General features: G+C 44.5%; 1 protein-coding gene across 2 annotated transcripts in view; it reads left to right on the top strand.

The window, feature by feature from the left end:
• Positions 1-24,530, top strand: part of LOC119455507 (doublesex- and mab-3-related transcription factor A2) — a 112,329-nt gene that overhangs the window by 42,726 nt on the left and 45,073 nt on the right. The window contains exon 1 of one of the 2 annotated variants that reach the window (XM_037716917.2): positions 11,912-12,580. The exons of the other annotated variant lie outside the window; for it this stretch is intronic. Coding sequence (XP_037572845.1) covers positions 12,145-12,580 — 436 coding nt within the window. The 5' untranslated portion in view covers positions 11,912-12,144. Of the gene's footprint in view, positions 1-11,911; positions 12,581-24,530 lie in introns of those variants that run through there. 2 annotated transcript variants of the gene reach the window in all.

Genomic DNA, 24,530 nt, shown 5'->3' with positions numbered 1-24,530 from the left:
ACATTATATCCTCGAACCAGGCAACGTAGCCAGGGGGGGGGGGGGGGGGCTGATGGGGCTTCAGCGCCCCCCCCCCCCCCCGAAATTTTTTCGTGTTGGCATGCACCGCCGACCAAAACTACCACCGACGGCCGGCAATCATTCTGGATTTTGTGTACAATGTCCTTTTCACGCTCGAAAAGACATTTCGGCACGAGCATTGCGAACTCGGGATGGATTTCGTGACAACGCCCTTGCACCTGGAGTCACGTACGCAAGGAGCCCCATCCGAGCACAAACTTTCAACGGCTTTTCGATAGCGAGCGGGCGCGTTGCGGCATCTCGCAGCGGCCGCAGAATATACGGAGCGCATGGATTTCAATTACGAAACTTTATGGGTGTACAGTTCTCATAACCTTTTGACGCGAAGGGTGCGCTGAAATTTCCAAAGGCATGCTTTAAAAGATTTTCAATTCTAGAAATTTATGGGGTTAATGTTCTTATAAACCTGGGCCAACATGCGAGCACTGGAACGCTCGTGTCCAAGCCGTTCCATAAATGGAAGCGCTCGCTCGCAATCTCCCACACACACGAAAATACTAAATATCACCCTGACTGTCAGCTACCAGCTGATAATTTTCTACAAACATTTTCAGGAAGCGTGACCAATGTGATTGATCAGCTGGACCAGGGAAGGCAAAGTAAAATACGAGAAAACAGAAGAAAGTGAACGGCCTATTATTGAGGATATATATATATATATATATATATATATATATATATATATATATATATATTTGCGGGCGAGAAGGTCTGGCTCTCCGTGGCCACAGGGACAAGGGCCCTATGGATTTAAGCAATGCCCCTGCTGAAAATACAGGCATTTTCAGAGTGCTTCTTCGCATGCGAGCTGATTATGGAGATAGATATCTGAAGAACCATTTGGAAAGTTGCCCCCAGTATTGCCTCGCATTTAAGCCCAGACGCACAAACCAAATTATAGAAATTTGTGGTGACATTATCAAAGAAAGCTTAGATTCAAAAGCAGGCTACTTCTCCATACTTCCTGACGAAACGACGGACATCGCTGGAATCGAACAGCCTACTGTTTCTGCAAGGTACCTAAACAAGTGTGCCAACGACATCAAGGGAGTGTTTTAGGTTTTAGCACCAGAATAGATTCCCATCTCTCACTACGACAGCAGGTTCTATGTAAATGTGTAATTACTGCTGCAGCTTCTAGTCAACCTTCCAGTGACCACTGCCAGCGCAGAGAGAATATTTTTTTAACAAGAGTTTACTAAAAAACTACTTGCGCTCTACAATGTCTGTGGAACGCATGGTTAGGCTGGCGCTTCTATACACCCACAGAGACGTCGGCATCAACGTGACCGCTTCGCTCCACTTTCCCGCCGAGAGAAGTTTGTCCTTTAGATAGCGAAGCAGCAAAAATCAATGCAAGTAAAAAGCACTGTTTCTTCAGGTCCATATGTTCTTAATTATGAAACCGTATGACCGCTCATTAGCTATTAAAACCGCAGAATTTTTCGCCGTTTATTCTAGCAGTTAGCATCATGATCACGATTATCACGCGAATACAAAAATTACGAGGATACCAATAACCAATTTTGACCGACATTGCTCATTGAAAGCCCGGCCCACGCGGCGTTCGCCAAAAACACTCAGATATTGGTTAGTTCAACTTACCGCATCATCTGTGGGCTTCGTTTGTCCTTTTCTTTCTTTTCAGCTACCTACTTTTATTTCTTTTTTGAAACGAAGGAATACCCTCCTTTAATTTTGGGTGCAGAATAATTGTTGGCGTTGTGCAGGCAGTTAAATTACACATTTTCGTACTGATTTATGCATTATTCCTCTATTATTCTACCCACATGGCACTGTCGCGATCGCTGCATGGCCCAAGTACATATCACAATTTCTGCGATCATAGTTAAGTTCTTGCCAGGATCGTCTGTCTTTCTGTGCTCAAAGTTTACTATCTGTGATTGAGCAACATGTTTATTAGTCGTATTTGACGCATTATACACACTGACGTTTGCTTAAATAGGTAGATTTATTGGAGACTCATACGTATTTTTAAATATCTTACTGCCAGGTTTTGTGTATACAAGCAGTGAACTTTGTTTCCAGCGACTCTTTTATTGCCCTTTAGCGAGTTCTATCTTCGCATTTCTAATATATACTTTGCAGAACTCCCACTTTTTATTTGTACTCACTGCTGCGAGTATTGCTCGGTGTAATTACCATACACGACGAATTACAGCTGCTCCTGCGCAATCGATTGCAACGAGGGATAGCGCCATTGAGGTTTCTTCCTGGCCGTTGCATATATAGAAAAATGTAAACAAGGTTCTTGAACGACAAAGATTCATCAAAATATTTGTCCTCAACTTATTCATTTCATGGCCTTTGCGTTTTTCATATCAGCTACATGCACTGCTTTGCTGGTTTCGAGCTGATATTGATCCTTTTCGCGGCGATCCCGTGGGCGCTGCCATATTTGATCACGTGGTGACGCGTCCATTGCTTGCCTCAACTGCCTCCTTGTTTACAATGGAAGTGTATGACGCCGGCGCGGCTTAGAAAACCTCTGTTTTCGGAGATATCGTAGACGGTGAATAGGTGGACGACACGAAGCTTTGATCACAGCTTCAGAGAACATGCAAAAGCGCTTTCGGAGCTGATTGAGCTATGGCCAAACGGCGCAGGCAGTTTATATGGTAGTTCTTCTAAAAGCGGGGCTAAATATGCATTCCAAGCATTGCGATTATGAATTCAGTCAGGATTAGTGTGTTTTGCTCTTTGTTCTTTATGCGGCAAATATTTTGAAGCAGTGGCTTGTCATTTTCTGACTCAGTGAAGTTCCTTGGTGCGGCCACTATATGATTATTTTCTGCCTAATCGCTCGCGGGTGTGCTCAGTTCCGAATCCGATAGATTTGTTCTTGCTGCGCACAAGGCTTGAAACGTAGCTGTTTTGTAGATTGTAATACCTTGTAGCAAATATATATTACAGCTAGTAACTTGCTTACTCTTGTGGACCGTCACAAAACATTCAGCTTCGACCATTGGTGCGCCATAGGTGTAGTCCGTCATTTATTGTGTGTATACAGTGCGCATATATTCAAGTGTGCGTCCATTCACTTATTCTTGATAAGTCGGCGATAGAGTGGGCGTAAGTTTTTCTGCCATTTGGACAGATGTGTATAGATAACGTGTGCTATAGATAAGCTTACTATGACAGGAAGCGGCGCTACTCCTTTTGTCATTGTTTAACGAGTGGTACTCACTGTTGCCGACGTTCTGGGGATGAAGCCCTTTCTTTGAAGGTTAGTGATACAAGGCTGGCGAATGAGCAAATTTCTGTATCCTCTAGGAAAGCCGTACATCACGAAGTGCCGGTAACACGTTCGGACAGTTGCAGCCGCGGTCCGCGAACTTCGCCACACAGATTCATTCTATTCCTTAACATGCCAGTCACTATTTTTGCAGCCAACTACTGCACACGTCTTCAATCCACATTATTCAATCTAGCATGATTGGAGCGCAGTGTGTTAGCGAAAACTCAGTTGCATTTCCGACAGCTGATCGCACAGAAGCAAGGTAGAATCGGTAATGGTTTCGTATTCGTGCGCGGTCGCTGAGGAGAGGTATGGCGCGCCGCCGTGAGCGCCATCTCGTTTCTCTAAAACAAAATGCTCCGCGAAAAGGGTCAATAGTTCTAAAGTTCATGTGATGTTTTCTTTACTTATTATTTAGACAAAAAAAAAAAAAAACACGGAAGCATTGATATCCGTTATTTCTGCCACAACTTTTGGGGCATACGAATATATTCTGTTATGAAAAGATATATATTTTAATGGACAGTGCATAGCGTTCAATAATTCGTTTGCTGCATTTAATATACAATAAAATTGGCGATGCAGTTATTATTCATGCATTTGATCCCTCGACAAATTCTACAAGAAGGAGGCCGCGCTGCAACCTGAGCCCCCCCCCCCCCCCCCCCCCGAACAAAATTTCTGGCTACGCCACTGCTCAGAACCATACACAAAGGCAGAATAATAATCCCATCAGATACATTACAAGCGACCAAAGTGTCAGCTGAGTTCTTTCTTACTGAAATTACCGCCATTTTTGTATCTGTACAAAGTGAATGATAGGTAATGTATTAATGATTGATGGTTATAGAGTGTTCTGAAGTATGGAATTGACCATATCTCAGGATTTCTTGTGTTGGCATTAATGCGACGATGCTCTAAAGAGGCTAATTGTTTTATGTAGTTCCAAGCTAATTCTGACATGGATGGCCTAATGGATGGTCAAAACGCCTAATTGAATATTTAACATAATTATGCGAATTAACTTTTAATTAATGATTTTACGGCACATCTTTCAATCTACGAATTATATCCTCTGAGTTCGCAAGGCGTATCCACTTGGAACAAGTTCTCAGGACTGAACCAGTTTCGAGATATTAATTTTCAAAGTGTCCGACGAAATGCATGGGCGTTCCAGTTAACTTTTTGAGGAAAACGCTGTTTTATGCATTGAAGCACAAAAGTAAATGGCCTTAGCGCTAAAATAATGCCATAGTATCGACACTGGTAATAGTGCGATCGCAAAAGCGGTAACATGAAAATGGTTTGAGGAGTGGTTCTTTGTATAGTTTATTTTTCCTTACGCGGAAACAATGTTCGTTCTTGTGGAAAAGAAAAAAAAAATTTGCGTAGCTTGCACTGGCGGCGCAATGCTAAAGAGACAGCGGAGATGATGGGCACCAAGCTAGTCCTGGCCTTTGGGCTAGACTAAGCACTACCAAGTCATCCCCAGAATTTCCCGGAATTTATTTATGATTGATTGATTATCGATTAGCTATTGATAGTCTATCGATTGTTTATTGCAAGATATTTGCCACGTATTTGGGATAGGCTAAGCACTACCAAGTTATCCGAATTTGTTGATTATTGATCCATTATCGATTAGCTATTGATTGGCTATTGATTGGCTATCGTAAGCTATTGACCACGTATTTGGGCTAGGCTAGGCACTACGAAGTCATCCCCAGCATTTTCGGGAATTTATTTAATATTGATCGATTATCGACTAGCTATTAATTGGCTATAATTTGCCTATCGATAGGCAATTAGTCCCCACCATTCTTAGCTAGACTTATCCAGGGTCAGCTTCGCTAGTTCACGGGTGTATGTGCCATTGCACTTCGACCCTTTCTGCACTGCTGCCAGGATGGGCCCACATTTTAGGATTCAACGGACACATTAGGCCCGGCTGAAACAGCTCCGCGGTTAAAAAGGAGAACTTCATCTCTTTTACTATTTTATTTGATAATATATATCATGTGATAAGATATACAGTCAAGAGAGCGGTGTGGATCTGAGAACAAACGGGGATAACCGATATTCTAGTTGACATTAAGCGGAAAAAATGGAGCTGGGCCGGCCATGTAATGCGTAGGATGGATAACCGATGGACCATTAGAGCTACAGAATGGATCCCAAGAGAAGGGAAGCGCAGTCGAGGACGGCAGAAAACTAGGTGGGGTGAAGAAGGTAGGAAATTTGCAGGTGCAAGTTGGAATCACCTATTGCAAGACAGGGTTAATGGGAGATCGCAGGGAGAGGCCTTCGTCCTGCAGTGGACATAAATATAGGCTGATGATGATTATGACAGTCATCTTGCACGTGTCACTTCAGCTTGGCACAGAATGCACTGAACCATGCAATGCATAACGGTCGCGTGTGCTCGAAGGCCTACTTAGGCCCTTCAATGAGCGGGCCCGAGTCTGGCCCGGGCCGGTGGCTTCAAGCCCGAGTCCGGCCCGGGCCTGCGGTCTCAAGCCCGAGCCCGGCCCGGGGCCGCGGCCTCAAGCCCGGGCCCGGCCCGGGCCCGCGGCTTTTAGCCCGGGCCCGGCCCGAGCCCGCCGACAAACGTTTCGGACGGCCTGGCCCGGCCCGCGGGCCGGGCCGGGCCCGGGCTTTCGGGCCGGCCCGGGCCCGTGCAGTGCTCTATACTGCACTATCCCCGGGATCGGCCCATGAAAGTGGCTAAAGAAACAGGCACTCGTTACGGGAAAATTGAGTAAATCGTTAAGAATGACACTAAAGAGTTTTAGTGTGTCGGGTGTCCCGGTACATGCAGGCAGATCTGGAGGACTGCCGGGTGAGCGGAAGTGTAAACGGTAGCGACCGATGTGGTCACACAACCTGGCGACACAGATCTCAACCATACCTACATAGAGCTAATATTCCACTAACAAAGTCGAATCAAGGCATACTCTTGGTTCTCGATCGCTGCTGCTGTAAATTTTCGGCAGTGGTGTAATTGTGAGATTACTAGGTGGCGCCACCACTCCGGCTGCTCGCGTTAACGTCACCACTTACGAGGCAATCCGCCAGATCCAGCTGCGTGTACCGAGGTACCAAACGTGCTAACACTCTCTATTTCCTTTAAAATCAGTGTGTCGTTTAAGGCTACCCTATCGATTCGCGACAAAGCCCTTCTTGCCGACATTCCTGAAGACAGTCATCTGTAGCACTCCAGCAAACCGTCCCATCGGTGATATCCGGGGCGCCTGTCCATGATAAAACAGTACTATATATTCAGGTGCTCGCAGTTGAAACGTGAAAGTATTCGGCAAGACAGTAGGGTTGAGTTTACGCCACGCGTAAAAGCGTCAGAAAAGGCAGGCGTTCCTGCAAGTGCAGCTGTGTCACCTCAGAAGGTGCTGTTCAGAGCCAATGTAATATTTCAATGTCAAGAGCTGAACTGCATATGCACTTGGCTGTACGTTCAATTTTTCTTCACTCCCGTATATACAGGGTGCCCTGTGTAACTTGCGCCAAAATTTAAAAATGAGTGCCACGTAGCTCAACAGAACCAAGGTAATGTTGTCTGCCGTCACTTGTAGGAATTCAGACTATTGTTGTGTATTTCTCCTCATTATATAATTAGTTATTAAAATTATTAGGTAGGTAGGTAAAGCTTTATTTTTGTCCAGCAAATTATTAGGGTGGGCTTCACCCTGCCTAGGCGTCTGTCACGAGCCCTTGGGCTCTGGCGGCGTCGTCGGCCCGCTGGACTGCCCATGGATGATCTTCTGGGGCTGAGCTGAGCAGCACAGCACACCAACGCGCGCGGAGGCTTTCGCTAGAGGCTGTCTCCCGTGGCTACTCGTTAGCCCTTGGCATGCCCACAGCATATGCTCATGAGTTGCTCTTGAGCGGCATGACTTACATTCGTTTGTCGTGTATATATCTGGATATAGTATATTCTACATTACTGGATTACAGTATGTCCTCGTTTGTAACTGCCGCCACTGGACAGACTGCGATTTATTTAGTTTTTGATGAGGTGGTGGATAAATACACCTCGGCATTTTATAATGTGTTGTTATATCTTTGTATTTGGTCAATATGTTTTCCCACTCCCAATCTCCGTCCTCACCTTCTTCGGCGGCCCCCGAGTTGACGGCACCATTGTTTCTCGCAACTCGATCGGTTAGCCCTCGAGCTGCGTTTTGTGCCGCCTCGTTGTTTCCGCCGTCCCCCGGTGACGTCGGAGTATGGGCAGGTGTCCATTAGTTACTTATAACCAAAGGAAAACTGCGAGTTAGAATATTGTCGGTCATCATGAAAAATTCCCCGTTCCAGCTTTCGATTGCTCTATATGTGCTACATAAAAGCTTTTTTCAAGCCTGAAAGAAGCCCGCAAAAGCACGTGAAAAGTGTTGGCGGCACTTCTTTCGCAGTAAAAGCTTTATCTATATATATTGCAAAAAAAAGCGTAAGCACTCTTTTGCAGTGGTGTGCGACGTGTATATATATATATATATATATATATGCAGGGCCTTTCAGCAAACACTTTTAAACATTCTTAAAGGTTGCCAGTGGCAGATAGCACTTTTTGCACTTTTTTCATAGCAAGAAAGAAAATGCCATTGCTTTCTTTAATGCGAGCTCTCTGATAGAGCAACTTGCAACACCTGAAATTTGCAACAAATGTGTATTTTTGTGCTTTCGTGAGAATTTTTTAATAAGCAGGGAATGTCTTGAGAGAAGTGCTGTTGCAAGTGCCACGCATTACAGCTTGCAAGAAAAACACAATATTAGTGGCGGCTGTACATTCTGTGAAATGCTCTTTTTTCTACCTTATCTATAGATCGATATCAGAAGGGGCCCTGCTCTGCTTATTTTTCAATGTTAATGGCGTTTTTAACAGACTCTTGGTATATGATAAACGATTCCAAATCTGTTCACAAGCTTTCTTCTTAAAAATGCCTTCTGGCATTTTTACACATGGTAACGCAAACACATGGTAACGCAAGACAGTTGTAAGGATATATTGTAAGGATATATATATATATATATATATATATATATATATATGCATGCTGTATCCGGGCATCTCCTAGCTCCGTAATAAGAGCCTGCGTCCATGTTATTGCACAATGACACAAGACGTAGGATTAGTTTATTGAAAACCGTTGCTGAGGACTTCTACGTGAGAAATCCAGCTCGTGGGGAAAACCAAGCTTGCGACGCCACATGGCATCATGGCTGAGTGAGTCATAATGGCCATGTTTGCATTTCCTGGCTTGTGTTCTTTTTAATCTTATCAGCTGAACTTTGAATCTCATTATTTCATTCATGCATTCTATAATTTGTGAACAGCAGGCGAAGAAGGCTGCGCGATCTATAATCACAGGGAAAGGCTTCTCGAGTGTGGTTAAACAGCGTCTTTGTCCTCGAATAGCAACACTAAGTAATGCGAAATATACTCGTTATTAAAAGTCAGTTTGGTAAGTGCAAACCTTCGTTCCATCACGCTCTGTAACACGCAGCTTACAGGGAGAGAGAAATAACTTTTATTGAAAACGGCAAGTGTAAGAGGAGTTTATCTCCTCTTACAGACACTGTAGCTCCCAGACACTGTAGTTATTTATTAATAGAGTTCCGTGATAACTGCCGTGAAAATAATGTTGCTATTGTCCATTAACTACAATCTAAGGAGACACAAGATTGATATTAAAAAGGACTGCTTCTTGGCCCTCCTATTTCTTGGCATATTTAGTTGCGCAGCTAGCGGCAAACAGCTATTTAAGCAATAAATTAAGATCGCGAGGGGCACGCAAGTAATAGAATCATGTGAATAACAAGTTAAACATGAAGGTATTTTCTCGCTTCTCGATATAAACTACTACTATCCTGTTTTTGTCGAGTATCTTGCAGAAATTTCGGAAAATATTTGGCACGCATTGCCTCGTCACTCATCTTGTTCATCTCCGGAGAGAAGTTGAGATTGCCAGTTTCAATTAACTACTCAAGCATCAGTAGTTGCATCGAGACACAACACAAGAACGCTGAGGGGAACTCTTGTCGTAGCAAGGACAGGTCCTGGTGAGGTCACAAATCTCGGATTGCATACTTCTCAGTCAGGGCAACATTTTTCTGTGGAGTCATGAATAATGAGGCTGTCACGATTCGGTGGAACTTTACTTCAAAGCATTACATTTCAATGAATCCAGTAGCCTTGACATGAAAGTACGTAAGTTCGCATGGGCAACTTTCGAACTAATTCCATCATAGTATTAAAAGTGGGAACGTTCAAGCTGACGCTTGAACGTTCCTTCTTCTATTGTTTTTATTAGTGCCACATGAGTCGCTTCATCTGCATAGGTCTACGTGCTCAAAGTGTGAGCATTCCTGTAGCAGAGTGAGCAGGCTTCTGCAAGGAAGCCTCTGTGTTTCATCAGCGTATAATACAATTTCCTTGAGGAAGTGGCTGATTCAGCGAGAGGTGCACAGCGGCCATTTCTAACTGTCTTTTTTTTGTGTTTGATATGCGCCAAGAAGCATGTTACGCCCGGGTTTGGACAAGCTTTGATAAATTGTTACCATATAATTCTCGTCAATTGTAAACAAACTATATGAACAAAGCATAAAATGGAACTTGAGGCCGCTAGCGCGTTAGTGACATTAAGTGGGTAGAAAGAAATTAGGGTTTGGGGAGTCACGAATTCTAATGCATTTCAAAACAAAAAGGTACTATATGATCCCCTCAATATATTTCTCGAAGAGTGAACATAAAAAAAATTATTGAGTTCCACATTCCATGCGTGACTCAAGATGTTCCCATTAGTGTCCACACAGGAAAAAATGAATTGCCTTCAAAAGAAGCCAAATAATAGCTAAAATTGGAACCCGGTACCTAGAGAAGGAGCTCAATTTATCCCACGTTTTCATGGTTGGCTTTTATATGCAGAAAGAGCTTTTGTTTTATTCAAAACGCGAAAAGCGTGATGCATCAGCAGTCGTTAGAAACCGGGTTGCGCAGATAACCGTGCTTATTCTAAACCTAGTTTGACAGTACAATGTGGGCATAAATATTTCGACATAAGAGGTTGTGCGTCACCTTATTGTAAGGGCACGGCATACGATACAGAAGTTGCACAGTAGGATAATCGGGGAAAATGTAGCTTCAACAAAAACAAATGACCAGACCTTCACATTCCTCAATTCCGCTTATAAAAATGCTGAATATCTGTATACAGGGCGTCCCGGCAATCACGCTGCACGATAAAAAAAAAGAGCAATGGCGTTACGTGAAGCAAACCAAGTGCGTATTGTTTCCAGTACAGTGGAGTAGCCGGCAGTAATTTTTTCGTTGCTGAGATTTAATTAGCTAATTGTAATTAATTATCTAACTCGAGAAGTAATGCCCTAATTATCAAAGTGTGAATGAGAAAGTTGTAGAGCAACATGAAAAACTCCCAATACAGCTTTCTGTTGCTCAATACGTGCTACATAAATGTGTTTCTCCGAGCGTGAAAGGAGCCAGCGAATCATAGTACAAGTATCGTCTGAGACTAAAGTATCAGCTACTTTTCACTTCATTTTCCCACCATGACTCTTGCCCTCATAAATTTGGAGCTTACTCTGGTAAACTTAAAAGTGAGGAATGTAGCCAAATTGCAGTTGGTTCATTAACTTGTTTTATTTTGAAATGAGAGTGCTCTGCTGTTATTTTTATTTAAATCTGAGAAAAAAATGCATTCGCTTTTAGAACTTGCCCACATAGCAAGCGAAAATATTCGACTACACGCTCAAGACTACTATTACTGGTTAGTATGGTTTAAAAAACCACCACTCGCGTACACGTGAGATGAACTTGTCAAATAGTACAGAAAGGACGTTTAAAGAATTAGTACCGCAACAATACATGCAGTGCTGAAAACTAGGAGTGCTGCAACCTCAAGATGCACTAAATATGTATACGGGGATTTGAATGGAAATCCTGCCAAGTAAACTCAGGACAAGCTCACCGCACCCGATGTGCTGTAAATACGCGAGATTACTATGCCTCTCTCATTACCTGATCATGAATGAAATGCGATCGTCTCTGAGAAAAAGAAATCATTAAAAGATGTGGCGCTACAATGTATGCGGTGCACTACGGCGTTTAGTATTTCGAAACGCCAGATTCAATGGTATTTTTCATTCAGAGGTAGCATATCGGTTTTAATTACTCGTCTAACTTGCCGGAACTGCATCGATGGTTTGGCAGATGTAGCGAACGCGCAACAGCGTCGGTCCAAATGTCAGACACGATAAACGTGCCGATTTGTCTTGCGTTGTCGATGGCTTGTCAGGATGAAAAATGGTGACAGCGGCGGCAGCAGTACCAAATATATGGCCCACGATCATTACCAAAGGCCGTTCGGAGGTCGCTCGCAGTCATAAAAAGCGTTCGAGAGAAAGCCTGCCGCCCGATCGTGCCTCCACTTCCGTACCACGGCGGCGGCGGCGGCAGCAGCAACCAACCTGGGGCGGAGAGGTCCCTAGCCACAGGGACGAATTCTCCCCGCCGCACAACGTCGGCGCACCGGGCGGCACCTAGGCAGGGAACACGCGGAGGGAGAAAAGCGCCGCGCCGGCGATGTGGCAATCGCTCGGCGCCGCTCGTCCTTCGCTGTTGGGGCGTCGCTGGGCACTTGGGGGCGCCTCGGCGGAGCAGCAGCAGAAGCAGCCGGCGGCAGCTAGGCGTCACGTGATCGCGTACGTTCCGCTGGTTATCGGCTGGCGAGTCAGTTGCGTGTAGTCAAGTCAGCTGTGCGGCGGCCGTTGTAATGCCAGTGATGGTGCGGCAAGAGCTGAACTTGATCATCGCGGACAGTCCGGGAGGCGGCAAAGGCGGCGGAGGCAGCTCAGTCAACGGCGCCAGCAAACAGCCACGCAGCGGAGGCGCCTCAGCAGCAGGCTCGGCCAGCTCGGCGGCTGCTGCCGCTCCCGCAACCAATACGCCGTCGGGACGCACACCCAACTGCGCGCGCTGCAAGAACCACAACAAAATGGTGTTGCTGCGCGGCCACAAGCGATTCTGCCCGTACGTGGACTGCGTCTGCGACCGGTGCAAGCTGATTGCCAAGCGACAGGTGGTCATGGCCAAGCAGGTGGCCCTGCGCAGGGCCCAGGCACTCGACGAGGCCATGGGACGCACCGTCATTGAGGAAGTCGACCCCGAGGAGCTCAAACTGGCCGCCGAGAATGGAAGCATGCCGCCCGGTAAAGAATCTAAAACTCTCCTCCGCACGTCCGTGTACTCACTCCCGCATTTCGCGCACCCCGCTTACCACAGGAGGTCCCACGCCGTCGCGCGGCGTCCTATGGGATTCCCGAACGGGCCGCCGCGCGCGACGCTCTTTTCTCGGTTTCCACTGGTCTGAAAGCTTAGCCGAGCTTCGTAGAATGGTTGAGGCCGAACGCACCTGATGTCCTTTCGGTCTCATTCATTCGTCTGATGCGTTATCTCAGCGTTTTTTCGGCAGCGTTGCGCATTAGCCCGTGCAATCATCGTCTCTATATATCGACCCGAGTGACGCTCCGCCTGATTGCCGCTCTTTCGCGAGTACTAGGTGCTCGTTAACTTGTAACTTGATCAAACTGCGCGAACTGCAGGAGTTGCGACATCATACCTTCGCTTTAAAATAGCCTCGAGCGCTGCACGTGGGCTTTCGTGACATGCGCTGCGCATTAGCGAATGGAACCGTGCCTTTGTCGCTACGCTGGCCACGTGCTTCAGTGATGTCCCCACATCGTGTATTATTCGTTGACTATCTGCGCTTGCAGCATGCATAGGTGCTAGTGCGTGATATTCGTCCGCGTTTCTGCTTGATTGTGCGGCGGCTCTTGCCTCACGCGGACGTACTTATGTTCATTACCGAAGTGATACTTTCCCTTTGCAATCCATGAAATTGTACCAAACGCGCACGGTTCTAAAGAGAACAGCATATGTATGGTTCAAAATATCTTGCAGAAGCAAAGGTTTGGCTGGTGAATATAAGTAAAGATTACTAAGTCATTGCTCGCGCTTCTAGCTTAGCGCTTAGTGGTAAGTGTGAAGGCGGTTATCGAAAGAAACCCTCGTCTATGGCATTCAATTGTTTGTGAAATCGAATTTAGACAGTCTCATTAGTCTCCATGAAGCGACAGAGCGAATTAATATAAAGTGCGTCAGTTCGTGCGCAAAGCGTGAGGTGCTCGTGTGAAGAAGCAAAAAAAAATAGCGCATTGCTGTGATAGCGTGTGCGTCATTACATTCCAAAGGTTCAAATATGACGTGCTTGCTTTAGCGAGAACTAAATGCCTCTATTCGGCTGCAAAAACACTGTTCTTGGAAAGCTTCGACCTATGAAGCAGATAAATCTTCTGCAGGCGACATCGCATTCTCGTGAGTAAAAAAAGAACGCGGTCGCCATTTTCTATCATCAGCAGTAGCGAAATTTATTAATCAGTACAGGCCTCTCCCACCGTTCTCTTTAATCGCAGTCTGGCGCCAACAGACTTCAGCCTATAGCTACACATTTGTACTGTCAATATACAACCCTATTGCAGGTTGTGCTCGACTGCGCTGTTCTACCATTAACATTACTTCTACTAGACCACTGATTATCTCTTCTGTGGATTACATGAGCAGCTGAATTCCGCATTTCTCTTAATCTCAGCTAGAGTGCCAAGTATACACCAGTAAACACTGCGATCCATACTTCCCATAGCCCCTGTCGCCTAACGTCCAACCTACCATTTTCCTGTGAGTTCCACGTTGCGCGGTCCAGCGTTTCTTTTGGATTTTCTTTGTCATAGTCAAAGTTACAACCAGTAGATTTACACTGATCACACACTTACACTCATTTACACTAAAGCGGATACTTATAATCGTGGGCGGCTGTGTCCAGGCACTAAGCGCACAAGATTGCTTAGAAGTACCTACATACGGACAGACGAGCCCACCGACCCTGACTATGGACAGTCATTTCCTCAGGCCTCAGGCCACTTTTACGAAGAGATGCTGCAGGCATCCATTTAACGTAACCCGTACGGGTCAGAAAAGATATTTACGCTGACTGGACAGAGTGCTGTGATTCATCTGCTGATTTTCTGCAGTATTTATAATCAGACATAAGTCAAAATAGGCAAAAAGTACAAGCGCCTATATCCTGTGTCGTCACTTTTCGCGTCAGAAGTCTCCTGTTTAAACACCACGAGCCAAGTTTCCTAGAGACATGTTAGTCATATCCACCAGAGCAGCCGAATGTTCTCCTAGAGATTCCGTGATTGCTTTAAAGATGTGAATTTACTTGTCATGTATGATTTCAGAGAGAGAGAGAGAGCTCTTCAGTGCGTCCTAGAGAGGTTTGCCTGGTGGCATGCCCAGCATGCTACTCCATACACAACACACGTAAAACACGCAACGAAACTCGCATAGAAACTAATTTCTGTATCTGATTAAGAATTGTGTTTCTTAGGAAGGTTGAATATGCCTTCATCGATCTATACTCAGAAGCACCGTTAATCCATGGATCACAAACGTGTCGTAGCTCAAGGTCTGATAATCTTTGGCGAATGTTTACTGCAGACGTGAAGGCTCAGTGGCGATGTTATACGTTTCACTTCAGATGGATTTAATTTGGCTTCATCCTTATATTTAACTGTGGCGGGCTAGTTGGGTCGGATGCATGTCATATTTCGCACAACAGAAGGTCATGGTTGCGATTTTCTGCAGCGGCGGCTGCTTTCCAGTAGCGGTAGAATGCAAAAACTATACTGTGCTGCCGTATCCGTGTCCATTCAAAAGCCATATGCGGTCCAAAACTAATCTTGAGAATCCACTATACAGAGAGAGAGACAGAGCTCTATTTCTCTCATTCCGAGAATCTGAATTTCGGACCTAAAATCGCACAATTTATTATTTCTCAAGTGTAGAGCATGGTCCTATTAGTTCTTAATACTGGAGTTGGGTGGGTGCTGCTTGGGCAAGTCTTAAGAGGACAATGACAGGGTATAGATGGTGGCTGTTCATGTTATTCATTGTGCACTAAATCTGGAACAAGGAATCAGGGGGCCCCGTTCGTATGTTCGCGTGTTGCCTGTTTGCCTGTTCCTTGTTTCTATGTAGTAAATGGCACACCATGAAAAATAATAGACATTCACTCACAAAAGCTTTGACAACAGACGTGCTTCATCTCTGATTGGTTGCAAGTGATTTGAAAGAATATCTTAATTGCTGTCGGAATTGATAAAAAACCTACACTGAAATTCTGCGTTTTTTTACCAAGGTGGCGTGCGAGAAGTTCTTGTAATTTTCAGTGAAATAATCGAAACTTTCTTTGTCTTTCATTTCTCTGAGTGAAACATTCGGCGTTGCTGTTTCAGTTAGTTTCATTGTCACTTTTAGTTCACATATTTTTTATTAATATCATTTGTGCATTTATCTTTCACTGTATATCATAGAGAAGTGTAATAACCTAGGTACTCTTTACTGCACTCTTTAAGCCAATCTATTCAGAGCTACCCATCTATAACAAAGCATGACAGAAACTTTAGGATGACTTTCGAGGAAGAGAGAAGCTTGTATTTTCTAAAGTCACTACGTACATTTTTTTTTTTATTTTATCAGTGACGAGTGCTTAACATCGCGTCTCTCTGAAAAACAGATATCGATGGATACCCACGTGAATATAATGCATCATTTACGTTTAGATTTCGCACACACGTGATTTGGGTGGCAACACCTTCATTTGGGTTAGTTTACTACGGTAACTGGATTAATTTGCTGTTACTCCCACTTTTTTACCTAATTTCCCATATGTTGTCCTTGGTGTCAATGTTTGTTGGCTTCTTATGATATGATTATATATATATATATATATATATATATATATATATATATATGATATTTCTTTGTTATTCATTTTCGACAGCGTTGCATTATCGTTACATTACGTTGTGTGCCACATACGGGGGAATCTGCCAGATGTGGCGGGAATGGTACCCGTGCCCGTGCCCTGACCTTTGAATGCTGGGGCGTGCTACAATGGCATCTTTACGTAAGGTAGCTTGACCATTTTAACCATAGGAAGTGACGCTGCCATCGCTTCAAATTGTTTCGATGACATTAAGCTTTCCATCGTATGTTCATTAGAACTAGGGCGCTAGTGTAGTGATAAGAGTTCATTTCAGTCAACTCATATAAATTTACATTGCCTTGATCATTTCCATGGTCATAATGGTCGTAATGTCTCACTCGAAGTGCTCAGAGTTCATCTTCAGAACGGCTCACCAGAACAATTCATCTGGGTAAAACTAATCAAAACTAATTAAAAACGCTTTTACTTATGCGTGTTGAAATAGAGGCTGCGCTGGAACTGAGACTGTTGTTAAGGATATGTATTTCAGAGCACCTTGACTGTCCCTACTATCAGGTGCGCAAATCAATCAGTAGTTCAGACAAACAATGTTCACTTCGAGAAGTAGCTATTTTTTCGTCTAATTCGCAGAAGAACCAATATTGCATTTATTCATGTCTCAATGCGTACAGGCCCTCCACCCCCCTCCGATTTATTTCTCTCATAGCCCACTGAAAGAAAATATGTCCACTTAGGTATAGCTTCTTATAGACGAGAAGAACAAACGCATCAAATTTAGCTTGGCATATGAGTCATTATAAAGTACGGTAAAACGCGCACAGCGACACAGACGGGAGGTAGACGAGCAAATTGTGGAAGCCCCTCTAGGTGGATACAATAACATTACAAATCGCGCCGCTATACATAATAGCCGTATGCCAAGAGCATTGTTACCGATATTATGAAGCATAAAGACGCTGAAGAAACACGACAATCTGGGACGCGCCCTCGGGCGCGAATGTTTAGTCGGCCACCTTGACGCCATCTGTATATAGCCTGTCAATACAACATATATATATATTTCCGGCATCCCCGTAATATATCAGTAGAAGTTCTTTAAAGCGAAGTTTTCATCGCGAACCCTCCCGGGTATTCCTGACCGTGGCTGCTAAGTCGTGCTGTTGCTGCTGCTGCTCTCTTGCCTATTAGCTCATACTTAAAAAAAAATGACCTACGTGCTAGATGGTGGGATGGAACCTCGGGCCCAGCCTAGAGCAGCCTGTTGCTCTCACTATTAGACCACAATCACATGTAAACCTGCATCGTACCAACGCCGTCTAGCTCTTCAAGAGGATCGCCGCGTGGGGTATATGCCAAAGCCGCAAGAATGAAGTGGGCCATTTTCGGCTATTTCCGCATTTCGCTAACCTGGTCACGAAAGCATGGCTTCATGTAGACTCCAAGCTGTGCGTTGGATCCGCATAATTTATCGAGTACACTTGTCTCGATGGCGCTTGTGACGGCGTCGACAATTCTACAAATGTAGCCGCGACCGCCTTTATATCTGTGCTAATTTACAAGTCCACGACCTTATCGTGAACCCGGCGAAATACGGAAGTACATGAGGCGGCAGGCATAGTTATCGTGAAAGGGCGGTCACATGTGGCGTATAGCATGGGCGTTGCACAGGTTACTTTCTATAGATTCACTCAGCTATGAGCAGCTTCCCCCCCCCCCCCCCAACCGCCATACTTCGTGCATGTAGACAGCTTGTTATGATCAGACGCTGGGACTTAGTTAACATATGTTAATATTAGTTCATTTGTTTACTGCATGGAAACGAGCTAGAAGTGTCGCTTCGGGAGCAGGACATCTTAAGCCAGCCTTGTCGCAACGATGTCCTCCTTCTGAAAACTGAAAATTCAGTCAAAATTAAAGGAACAAACTGACCGGACGTTCTACAAATGAATTGCACAGTTCCTTTGCAGTTCGTTGTAAAACGGGGGGTGTGTACAAAGAAACAAGAAATTGTTCATTTTGACATGAACGCAGGGACAGAACGAACTTCAGAGGAAATGAAGGAAGCAAAAAAAAAAAGAAAGAAATACAACTGGAATCCCGTTGGCACTACGACACGCGATATACATATGCAATCGATTTCATAAGCTGCATTGCATCTCACGGCGAGATTCGCATTGTATGTGTAATTTTCTGGAGTGTTCGAATAGTAAAATTTTCATATAGAATCGAATAAATCTTTGACAAAAAGAACCTTCAAATATCAAATTGAATTTCGAGTATTTTGTCATTTTTAAAGTGAAAGGATTATAGTAGAACATGGGGCTTTGTTAAGTAATTTGTCAACTGGTGGCGACTACAGCAGAGCAGTGTTCCAATTAAGGAGAGCCTGAGTCTTCTCTTGTCTTGCTTCCTCGTTGGCTGCGTTTTCACTTTGTTTTCTCCACTCGGGCTCGGAGAATATGACTCAGCTATTTTCGAAATTCTGCTTCACTTACGTACCCCTCGGAGAAAAAAAAATGTGCACGGCACCGCATCAGGCGACAATGATCTTTCTACCAGGCATACTCCGCGCTGCAGATCTGGGCGACACAGAGCGCGCACTGTATAGCAGCTTGTGACACTTTGTTAAAACGAGCTCAGAACAATCGTCCTAAAGGTTAAGCACCGGCAAAGAGATGAACAAGAAGAACTGAACAAAGTGTACATACGCACTGCAACTGCCTCACAATGACTATTTTGCGACAAGAGACAAAAGAAAAAAAAGCGTATAACGTGCCATACGAAAACGTGGCCGCATATGTTAGTTTGCATACAGCTGTTTCCGACGGTGAGCAAGACGGCGAGCAAGGAGCGAGCGCGTTCACCTGAGCGATGCGGTGGTTGAAAGAATGAAATCGTTTAGAAAAACTCCGAAGCGAGCGCTGAACAAGCAACGTCGATCCCGAAGCGTGTTTCATGCAAATGCTACACCAATGCCTTAACTTTAGCATTTGAATTTACAATGTCCAACTTACAGCTGCTGTCACTCTGTGCGGCCGAGCAAGTTCCGGCAGCTTAAACTTTCTCGCACAGCGCTCAGCGAAATTCATGTTTTTTGACTTTTCGTAAGGTCGAGTTTCATCTCAGTGAGAGGATCGCAAAACTGTGTTACAATTGTCGTCATTTAGAGGACTCGAGTCTCGCCTGTAGCGCTCAGACTTGCTTGTACGTTGTGATGTCTTGTACTGTGCGTTCCTATTCTCTTTCTCGTTTGTAATACGAAACCTTTGATGCTCATATGAAGCGGGAAATGCGGAGTCCGGTGCGGTATCTGATGGTACCGAAACCCACGTTACTAAGTGATGACATCACGTTCCCGGCGCTCGACTTGCTGCGGCTGACACTGCGAAATCCCACGGTGAACAGCGAAGGCGTCGGACGGACGCCGCGGACCACACTCCCCCCCCCCCCCCCCCCCCCAAAAAAAAAATTGACTTTGCCCAATTCGAAAATTGAGCTGCCCACGTTCAAAGCCGACCTAATTCGAAAATTCAGTTTGCTCAGTCCCAAAGCTGACCTAGCTCAGTCCCAAAATTGACTTGGCCCACGCCCAAAATTTAGGTTGCCCACACCCCAAAAATTGAATTTGCCAAATTCGAAAATTGAGTTGACCCACGTTCAAAACCGAACTGGCCCACTCTGAAAATTGACTTTGCCCACCCCCAAAAATGAATTTGCCCAATTCGAAAATTGAGTTGACCGACGTTGAAAACGGACTTGGCACTCCCCAAAATTCACGTGGCGCACCCGCCAAATTTGCGTGGCACACCCTCAAAAATTTACTGCCCAATTGGAGCATATGACTAAGTGAAAGTATGGAGCGGAAGAGTCAGAATGCTTTAGCATTCAATGCACTTAAAGAGACTTAAGTGCCTATATGTCACGTTTTCTCCTTTTCAAGCGGTTGAATCCCTTTCAGGAAACAATTGATAGCTGGATTTTCTTTTCGTGTGTGCATGTGTCATGTTTATATGCGTTTACATTATTAAACATAGCTATTAATACGTAAATAGCTGCGTTACGTCTACGGTGAGTGTCACAAGGTTATTATATACAGTGTTGAGAAGAAGGTGTCAACTTGAAGTAATGAAGAGCGGGCTTGCGAGGGAAGCGTCAGGCCATAACAATGTTTCTTCTTCTTCTTTCTGGGGTTTTACGTGCCAAAACCAGTTCTGATTATGAGGCACGACGTATTGGAGGGCTCCGGATTAATTTCGATCACCTGGGGTTCTTTAACGTGCACTACAACGCAAGAACACGGGCGTTTTTGCATTTCGCCTCCATCGAAATGCGGCCGCCGCGGCCGCATTGATCCCGCGATCTCGTGCTCAGCAGCGCGACGTTTGCACATGAATTATTGTCCTTCTCGGGTTAAAAATAACCTTGTTGCCTTGAAGATGGCAAGCCCCTTGTCTGAACGTTTGTTCTAGCTTAGGCTTCCTTTATTGGCTCACACTATAAGAATGTCTTAATCATGTCGTCTCATTTTGCTATGTATGGTGTATAGTAACTTGCTTCTGCTTCCTGCTTTCATTGCAGTTTTTTTTTTTTTTGACGTATGAGTTCGTCGTGTATAAAAAATAACAGATAAATGTAACTTAACAGAACATATATTGACAATATGTATCTATATCTAATTTTACCAACTGCCACATTTACCCAGAACACCCGGTACATCTTAAAGTGCGAAATTGCGCAACTCAACAAAACCTGTTGAACAGCCGTTCGTTATCCTCCAATTCTGCATGCCGTGTTACGACATCGGTCTCTTGCCAGGAGTTTCGTTTTGCTTGTATTTTCTCCTCTTCGTGTCAATTCAAACGGCCCACCTGAAATAGCAGGCCTGATATCTTCTTTTTCCATTCAACTGTCTTCCAGAGATATTGCAGAAGTGCAACGTCGCTATTTCGCTACGGCTTCTTCTAGGAATTATAACTATAAAATTTGTCGCAGCCTTAAGTACAATTGAATACTGCTTGCTGCGCCTTCATTCTCTCGTGCAAATCAGTTTGAAAACTTAGCGCCGATGTCGGGAGGCTAAGGTGTTGTTACATGACAGCTTAGCTCTGATTATAAATTTTGCTACTACGTACCTGCTAGACATGGTTTCAATCCGCCTCCGCTACGTGCAGCCTTTGTGTTGAAGTTGGGCAATTAGCGCTTTTTTTAGCATCCGCTTCGGGCGAGCTCTATTGAGGAGCTTCTTTCTTTTGTTCTTCATGTTGCACAAGCATTCCGAAATATTTATTAGCTTATGTGAGCGCCGGAATCGCGTTTGGTTTTAATTTCGTCCAATCTGCATCTTTCATCGTCTCTTAAATCCACCCAGTGCACAGAACAGCAGATTTTACCGCACCCTATTCCAAGTCTGTTCTATGCTGACTCGGTGAATGCATATTGTGCCGATTCTTAGAGCTTCGTCACAATCTTCTACGTAGTGTGTGATACGTCTAGACGGAAGCATGGAAGCATATATATATATATATATATATATATATATGTGTGTGTGTGTGTGTGTGTGTGTGTTTAGTTACCGCGTAGGCATAGCTACAACCTTCTTACTGCCCTACTTCTCCTTCGCGCCTGTCAGCATTCTTTTAGTATTGCCTTAGAAAAGATACACTGCCCGATTTGTATAGCCGCCTCTGCCTGTCACTGCGTGTGCATTTCGCTGATTTGCCTAAACCGCCAAGCCGCAAAGAAATGTGCGTGCTCACGTAGCTATTCTTTAAATGAATCCCGCACGGTTGTTGGACGTCCTGGCTAATTTTATTATTTCTTTTTTCATTTTTGCCGAGTACCACTGAGGCCTAGGAGCGCATGTCATTTGAATAATGTATGAGAGCTACTTTGCTGTCTCCTATGAGCTTGGGAGAAACAGCTGCAACAGTTTAGTCACTCGCATTTGCCAAGCCTTCTTTCTTTTGCCTTCATATGCCCGGCAACAAGCGTTTTCAGAGCCGCCCGCCTTATCTTCTTGAGCGACTGAATGACAATGTTGTAGTTGTGTACTGGCGCCAGAGGCTTTTTATATAATGAAGGGCGACGGAGCGATATGGTTGTGAAGCCCAAGTGATGGTTTGAAGCCCAAGCCTATGTCGCAGAAGCGCAGCGAACTTTTCTTACCTTGTTCTTTTTTTTTTTTTTTTTTGCTGCATAGCAAAGCGACATTCCTCCGACTGATATTTTTCAAATATTGTCCCCGAAGTGTTCCCTCGTGCAGCTTTACCCTACCGCTGCACATATTTATTTTTCTCTTCTCTGCGGTTCTCAAAACGGAAGCTTCACTCCCCTATAAGCTGTCCCGATACAGTCTTTGACTATGGGACCTCCTTCTGTATACTAAAACACTTGTACTATGTCCCAACCTTTAATAATAAATTCTGATTCTGAACAAAACCGAATGATTTCATTACTGAATGTCCACGAGGGCTCTCCACCAGTTCACACTTATTGTAACCATAGCTCAAACACTTTTGTCAACAAAAGCAATTGACACTTTTCGCGCTAACGCGTCACCACTATGATATACGCCCAAAGAAGCTACACTAACCGAATAAAGAAAAAGATATGGCATGCGGTATAGACAAGAGAAATTTAAAAAAAAACGGGACCTTTAGCCCGTGCTGTATTCTCAGGAACGAGAGACAACATTCCTGTACTTGTTTTCGCTTTCGGTGAGAAAGAAAGAAAGAGAGAGAGAGAGAAAGACGCGTTCAGTGAACCTATTTTCCCGCGAATTGATTCCTCTGCAGCCCTGCTTTCGGGCCTAGTATAGTATTGCGAAATGTTATTTCACTGAACCCCCCTTTGCATAACAGCCTTCGCAGCATTTACATCAGCAGCCTAGCTAACGCATTATCTCGTTGAAATCGAACCGCGCCGCTCAATAATGTGAGCTTGGAACGAGCAGATTTACCTGACTTCACTCACCTTGAAGTAATGAGTAGTCACTCGGAAGAGGTTTCGCGGTATATGTTCAAAAACCTACAAAGTTTAGTGTGGAATTGGTAGTGATATCTAGTTATCCGGACGCAAAAAGGCGTCGTCGGTTACCCGATACTGTAATCAAATATGCGTTCCACTTAGTATTTTGTGCCAGCAGGTTGCGTTTGTGATGCGCATCTTCGTCATAAGGCAACTGTCATCGCGAACGATGGATGTCATCATAAATTACGCGCTTGTTTTCTATAAATGGACAACATCATGTAGATGAGGTACCAGGCTGTCTGTGATAAGGTTTCCTTTTAATATCCATCTCCTCCTCATCGAAAACGGCGATGGTTTGTGCGCTTCAAGAGCGTAAATGGCTCCCACTGTACGTAGGGTCTTGCGCGCCGAGCATTCCTTGAGTTTGACCTGCGAAGAGAAAAGATAACGTCCCAAAATTAATTACCTGCACAATTGAAGATACCATGTCTAACACAGTACGTTTACTGTGTTTTCTAGTCTCAGACACGTGAAGCGAACGTATTACGTTTTCAGGCTTACGCCTGACCACATGGCTAGCATACTAATCAGAAATGATATTATAGGGACACGAACGAAAAAAAAAAGACGCCTAATCAATTTAGACTACTAAAGAGTTTGTTCAAAATTTTATTTTCGTTAATTTTGTGCGAAGCGCTTTCTTACTAGAAGAGAAAATGAAGTGAGAACTTAGTGTTCGGTTATTTCCGAATACTCAGTGCCGATAAGTCATTTTGACATCGCTAAATTCAATAACTTCCCTCGTAATTTGCCTGTCGTGACGATGTGAAACTTCTCGGTAGTTTATAAAACTTATTCTTGATAATTCAATGTAGTCCATGAACAGTTTAGCTGCTGTCCAAATCTCGGAGGTCACGGCTTACTCATGCGTGAAATACAAGGCGTCGCCGCCGCCAATTTCTTGTTCCTGCATTTTCTGGAGTGTTCTGGTACTGTGGTAGGGAGCTTTTTAGTTAAAGCGCAATAACGAATAGAGTTCAGCCTATTTTTCTCTTCAGTGTCCCCCTAAAGAGACAGACAAACAAAGAAATAGTACGGCAAGAACACGCAGGCACGCGGCGCTAACTACAAGGCTGCCTTATCGACGCACACAGCAGGACTCTAGTTGGTTCACGCTGAGACATTTATGTAGACAGGAGAAGTACGAATTCGCCACACAAGTTGGCTCTTGTCTACTTCGCTGATTTGTTGTCTGCGCATGCGCGAGTTTAATGTCAAACGCCCCGTTAAGATAGATCTCGCGCAACAGGGGACGCTGCTACGTGAAGGCTAACCTTGGT

Source organism: Dermacentor silvarum, chromosome 6, assembly GCF_013339745.2.
Source record: "Dermacentor silvarum isolate Dsil-2018 chromosome 6, BIME_Dsil_1.4, whole genome shotgun sequence".
Classification (NCBI taxonomy): domain Eukaryota; kingdom Metazoa; phylum Arthropoda; class Arachnida; order Ixodida; family Ixodidae; genus Dermacentor; species Dermacentor silvarum.
The sequence above is the reverse complement of the archived record's forward strand: the minus strand, read 5'-3'. Positions and strand labels throughout refer to the sequence as shown.